Source organism: Alligator sinensis, unplaced genomic scaffold (genome assembly GCF_000455745.1).
Source record: "Alligator sinensis unplaced genomic scaffold, ASM45574v1 scaffold87_1, whole genome shotgun sequence".
Taxonomy (NCBI): domain Eukaryota; kingdom Metazoa; phylum Chordata; order Crocodylia; family Alligatoridae; genus Alligator; species Alligator sinensis.
The window spans coordinates 3,026,073-3,032,271 of NW_005841929.1; the positions used below are offsets into that span (position 1 = coordinate 3,026,073).

Here is a 6,199-nt window from a genome sequence, read left to right on the forward strand (position 1 = left end):
TCCCTACATATCTATATCTAATCTATCTGTCTAGATAGACAAATAAGCTTCTCCCATTAGAAAGCCACACATAGGCTAGGAAAAGACACTTCGGATCCATCTTGAAATGAAATTCTACACCTTTTTAATCACAGATATTTTAAACAGGTAAAGTGTTTTGCTTACATACAAGGACAGTACAAAATCTTAAAAGTCCCAGGCAAAACCTTAAATTTACTGGACCTAGAACCCCAACAGATGAGCTGCAAGCCCAAAAAGCCCATATGCTCAAGGTTTCTGGAAAAGAATATGATAGTGTTCAGAGCTCCAAAGAAAGTTAAAGGCAGCATTAAGTGCTCATATCTTTCTCCTCTGTGACGCACACTGATCACCCAGCACATGCAGTATTTAAAAAAGAAAAAGTTTTAACATACACTGCTAACACAACACAGGGGCAGATTTTCAAAAGCACTCAAATCTTTGTTAAGTACTTAACCAAAGGCCAATTTTAAAAAGTACTGAGCACACACCAGTTCAAACTGTTATAGTTATGGAGACATTTACAAGACAGGTGAGCATGGTTTTGTTTTTTTTAAACTGGCTGTTTATTTTGATCCCTAAGTGAAGCATAGTATCATTTGAAAATCTGATCCTAATGGTGGGTGCCATGCACTTTAGAAACGCTGCCCGTCTGTGAAATCATCACTAGAGTAGAATCGTTGTCTCAGAGAGCAAATATGGGTAGTCAGAGTGTGTTTTAAACAGTAAGGCTACAGATGCCAAGAGAATGTGAACAAGAGACAGATGCACAGTAGGGGAGACTGGTTAGTTCTAGTATTAAAGACGCAAGGTGTAAGAGAAGCGTAAGCTACCCAGAAAGTCATAGAGCTGGCAAAGGCCCAGCAAATGGCCACTGCACACAAAGAGAGAAATCTTACGGCAGAGACCTCAGCTTGGAGACCAGCTGCTCTCTTTTTCAGCTCCTCCCCTTGAGCCTCTTTGGCACTTAGCTCTTCCTTCAGTTGATCTACCTGCCACGACATTGTTATTCTTTTCAATTTCAACATTTATCATCTTTTAGCTGACCTCTTTCAGCCAACAAAATGATTACAACTCATTAAAAACTAAATAGTAAGGTCAAGATTGGTCCCTCATTCCCTTCTCTGTCAAGATCTCTGGGGGTTAAAGTCACTATACTGTCAAGTCCTCAGGCAAGAGTTTCATTATCATCCTTGCAAAAATTGACACTACAAATGTGGCTGCAGCTATTATTTCAATTGTAGTGCACGTGGCACAACCATTTTGAAATAAGAAACAAATAGAAAATTCAGGCAGAAATAGTAAGAGAAAATCCTTAGCTTTAGAGGGATACGCTATCCTGAGGCAGCTACTGATGCCAACAAAATATCTTATTAAAAAGATGATTTTGTGTAATTATAAAACAAGACAGGACTGCAGGGTATGGCTGAGACATCAGGATTGGAGCTGGACAAGTCACAAGGGGGAACAGGCTGTTAAATCAACTAGAGTTAGGGAGAAAGTTGTCAGCAAGAAAAGAGAGAGCACAAGGGACAGAAGCAGTACAGAAATAAGCCAAAGGAGAATGTGTTCATTAGGCCTAAAGAGAGGGATGGAGAAGCAAACTGCTAACAAGGTAAGGCAGGAAATAATAGACAATTTAGTAGCAGACATGAGGTAGAAAACAATTTAAATGGTCTTTTCATATTCCTATTATTGGCGGGGGGGAGGTATTCAGTTTCTAGTGATAGTTCAACAGGATGAAAGGAGAAAAGTTTTTCTTGGAGTAAATCATTAAGCTGGATTTAGTGAAAGGTTATTAACAAGTCTTATTAAGTCTTATTAATGTATATTTCTTCTTTAAGATGATACAACAATTGTGTTCAACACTCTCCAGTAAGTGAAAACTATAAGTATAAAACAAATCAATTCAGTACAGTGATAAGAGCTCCAAAGAATCCAGTAGAAATAAAGTATAAATCAACTGTAAATTCTACACAGTACAGTAATTTATTTGTGCCACCTCTGTGCCTGAGGACCAGCATTTCCCAATGCCACCTGCATACAAACATCCCCAAATGTATAATTGCATCTAGCCACCAGTGCTACAGTGGAATCTGTCCGTCCTGTGACAACACTACTGGAAGGACAACACAATTGAAACCTAAGCACTCATGCTCAAAACAACACTGAAATCATGTTAATCCTTTTGGTCATAGCATAATGATCCATCAGCTCATACAGAAATAGTTTTTTCCTTCTATAAAGTATATTTAAAAAGCCTGTTAGATTAAATTAACCTAAACCTATCAAAAGTATTATAAAGGGCCCAGAGATGCACAAAAAATTCCAACCAAGTCAACAGAAGTAGTGAGCAGAATTTGGCCCTTTTTCTTATTGAGCATACAATTCCTTAGTTTCTCTTAAAAATCATGAGGCTATTCCATTTCAAAGCCAAGTGTAGATACCTTTGCACCATTTCCAAGTGGTTAGGGTAATATGCAAGTTCCAACTACATCCTTGGTTGAATAGCTAAGTATAAATACTTTTCCCAACTCTTCCCTAATATTTAGAGAGGTCATGATAGCACTATCACTTTTCTCATTACCTTATTTTTCATGAATTTGGAATGACTACGATACACCTCCATTTGCTTCATTTCCTCCTCCCGCTCCTCCGTGCTCACAGCTCCATTTGACTTCAGCATCTGGATCTCCTCTTCCAAATCCCGGAGACCTCGCTCCATGGAGGAGATTTTTGAGTCCTAAAAAGGATAAGATGAGATAAAAAGCAACATAATGTTAAATGACTTGTTAACCATGAGAGGAACAGCAGACATGGGTGTGCTGGAGCTATAACTACCCTTCAATAGATGATCCTAAAAGAACTGGTCTCCACCAGTTTAAACATCACCTATTTGAAAGCTAGCATATAAATTTTGTGAGACAGCCATTTTTTCACCTCATTTCTGAAAGCAAAGGAGAAGTTTAAGGCTAAACTAGCATGTTGCTAGCGCCAGAGAATGGAATGAGCAGTAAGGCCATGTGAAAAATGTAAGCTTGCAGTCCACGAGTGTGTACAACAGATAATATGATGGGACATGTTTAGCTCTAATTGTAGAAAAGGCAGATTCACATCAACTCTAATCCAAGGATATGGTATAAAAACACATGAAACATGTTACTTAGCTAACATCAATAAGGTGAGGGTTAGAAGTTGGGGAACAAAATAAACACCATAAAGTAAAGATGAGATGCACAAATATCAATATAGGCCGATAAGGATAAGCCTTTAGGGCAGGGGTGTCAAACATATGGCCAATAGGCTGAACTTGGCCCATGGAGCCCCATAATCTGGTCCCTGGTGCTGTACCACATGCTGTGGTAGACCAGACCTACACACAGTGCCCAGGGCATGTGGTGCTTGCTGGGGCCGGACCCAGGATGCACCACATGCAATGCTCACTGGGGACAGATTCTCAGCTACACTACTCACTGGGGCTGATCCCAGGTCATGCCATCTGCAGTGTTCACTAGGGCTGGGTTCTAGGCTGTGCTGCCCATTGGGGCCAGTCCTGGGCTGTGCTGACTGCAGTGCTTGCTGAGATCTAGGCCTGGGGCTGCACCAACTGCACCACTTGCTCGGTCCAGATCACAGGCTGCACCAAACGGGCATCTTCCTGGGGACAGGTCCTGGGCTGCACCACCCACACAGCCCACTTGGGCTGGCATCCCAGACGGGTAAATTCCACATACACTGGGTCAGGCATGTGGGGGGCAGGAGGAAAAAGGCATGGGCCTGGTCTAGCCCATGGACCAGCCCTACACCATTCACCATTCATCCAGCCCTCGGGGCCAGGTGAGTTTTACACCCCTGCTGTAGGGGATGCCAACCTATAGTCAGCCGTTCACAGATCATTTTAGATACTTTTTTACATTGCTAGAAAAAGCAAACAGGTAAACAATATTATAGTTCATATTCTTTTTGATTTAAGAGAATAAATGGAAATTTTCCAATCTGCTCGATGCATTGTTTCCATGGAACTCTCAAGTGTTAGGAAGAGTGGGAACCGATGTACACAGCCCAGAATTTTATGCTTAATAATGTACATATGAATAATGATTATTCATTTTCCAAATTGCATCCACTAAAAGCAGCCATTGCTCTACTCACGGATGTTAAACCCACATTAGTGAGCAAGTCATATTCCCTGCTTTGCAGGTATTTGCAGGTGGCAACCTAAATTTTTCACCAAATTTGTTATTAACTCAGTAAGCTCAGTCTATGTTTGTGACATACCTATGTTTTCAGCACAGACCATTTTTTTAATTTGTGGTTGTATAAAAAATTGTTACAAACAAGTATCCAAATGTGTGAAAACATCAATTTGTTTTAAAAAAGTATTTGCTACAGAGCTTATTAGGAAAATGAAGAGAATGTAAGGTGAATTTAAAGCAAAACAAAAAAATATTTTGCACAAATTAACATCTTACAAACTGCTAGTATTGTTCCTGGACACCTGGCACCTCTTGGCTGCAATTATTTCCTGTAAGTTTAGTCCTAACAACAGTGCCAGAGCCACTTTCAGGATGACATTCAAGTGCTTTTCACTGCATCTTGAGCACAGTTTTGATTGTTAATGTCCATTTTTGATTGTTAATGTCCATACCTGAGAAGATCTGTATGCACGCGCATTTTCTTGTGAACATTGAAAACACCCTTGATGTGAAGGATTTTACTGCTGGATAGTTTTCTCCCAGGTTTGTGAATCCTAACTTTTGAGAATTTATCTTTCAGTGTAGTGTTCCAATGAGGATCTCTGAGTTCCACTTGCAGCTACTGATGGGCATATTCCGGACAAACTGGGAACGGGGTGCTGAAAAGTCTTAACTCTGCTTCGTGGCTCCAAAAATCAGAGAACCTGTTCTGGAATTTGTGCCTGAGATGAGCAATATTGACCACGTATTTTTCCAAGCCCTTACCACCTTCAATCCCAGTGGCACGGAACAGTGGATTCAAGGTGGAAAAATGTGCTACACTGCACAGAGCTATTTGTCCCAGTGAGACAGGTTCATTTCAAAGGCATAAAACACAGTCATAAGCTACTTCTGACCCTGCATTTTTGAGTTTAGAGTACTGTGATGCCTGACTATGTCCATTAAGAAGGCAAGATCCTGTAATAATTCTTTATCTTGAAGTTCAGCTCCAGGTTTCTCTTTCTTTCTCATAAATACTTCAATCTCACGTCACTGTTTAAGGAAGCACTTTAAGACAGCTCTACAATTCAGTGAGTGCGCTTCAGCATAATACAGCAGTCCATGCTGAAAGTCACTTTTCTCCAATGGCTGACAGCCCTGTGAGCCATACCCAGAGTTTTGGCAGAGAGAGCTTCCTGATGTGGAATTCAATGAAAAACACAGAACTCATGGTCTAGATCAGGGGTGGGTGAAATGCGGCCTGGGGGCCAGATGCGGCCCGCCAGGCCATTCTATCCAGCCATTCTATCCGGGCCTCTAAAAAATTTAGAAAATTAGTATTAATCTGTCCTGGGCTGCCTGTCATGCGGCCCTTGATGGCTTGCCGAAACTCAGTAAGCGGCCCTCTGCCCAAAATAACTGCCCGCCCCAGTCTAGATACTCTGCCCCTTACTCTTGAGTTTTCCCCCAAATCCTGTGTTACTTCCCAACATGGAACAAGTCCTGCCTGCTGCAACACTCAGTTCCCTTCTCCAGTCCACATCTAATTTATTCAAAGCTGTGGTCATCTGTTGAAAAGGTCCTTTCCTTTAGTTGGCACTGTCATGACCCAAAGGCATGATTTTGTGTGTGCTTCAGCACCAGAATTATCCCCGCCAAGTTGCAGCTTCATTGCACGGGAAAGTTTCCTGTTGCAGAGGAAAACCCCGGTGCAGGGACGAGTTTCCCACCTTTCTGCAGCTTCTTTTGCAGAGTGCATTGCTCAAGTTGCAAGAGAAATGCATGGTGCAAAAGAGTTCCCGCCACCGGTATGCAAATTCGTTCCCCGCTATTGGCTAGTTTTAAATTATTCCCACGTGGCGGCTAACGATTGGCCTGTTAGCCGTATAAGAGGCTTGAGCGGTTTCCGCCCAAGCCAAAGAGGACTCCACATCCATCTCGTGGGGACTCTGGATACACGGCAGGGTAATAGAGACCCTGTGTGAGATTCAGAGGAGCTTGGCGAC

At 41.8% G+C, this 6,199-nt stretch overlaps 1 protein-coding gene across 1 annotated transcript in view; it reads right to left on the reverse strand.

The window, feature by feature from the left end:
- Window positions 1–6,199, reverse strand: part of ERC1 (ELKS/RAB6-interacting/CAST family member 1) — a 479,524-nt gene that overhangs the window by 343,013 nt on the left and 130,312 nt on the right. Inside the window, exons 4-5 of the mRNA XM_006019448.3 lie at window positions 2,606–2,761; window positions 927–1,010 (exon numbers count right to left, since the gene is read on the reverse strand). Of these exons, the coding sequence (XP_006019510.1) occupies window positions 927–1,010; window positions 2,606–2,761 (240 nt within the window). The remainder of the gene's footprint in view (window positions 1–926; window positions 1,011–2,605; window positions 2,762–6,199) is intronic.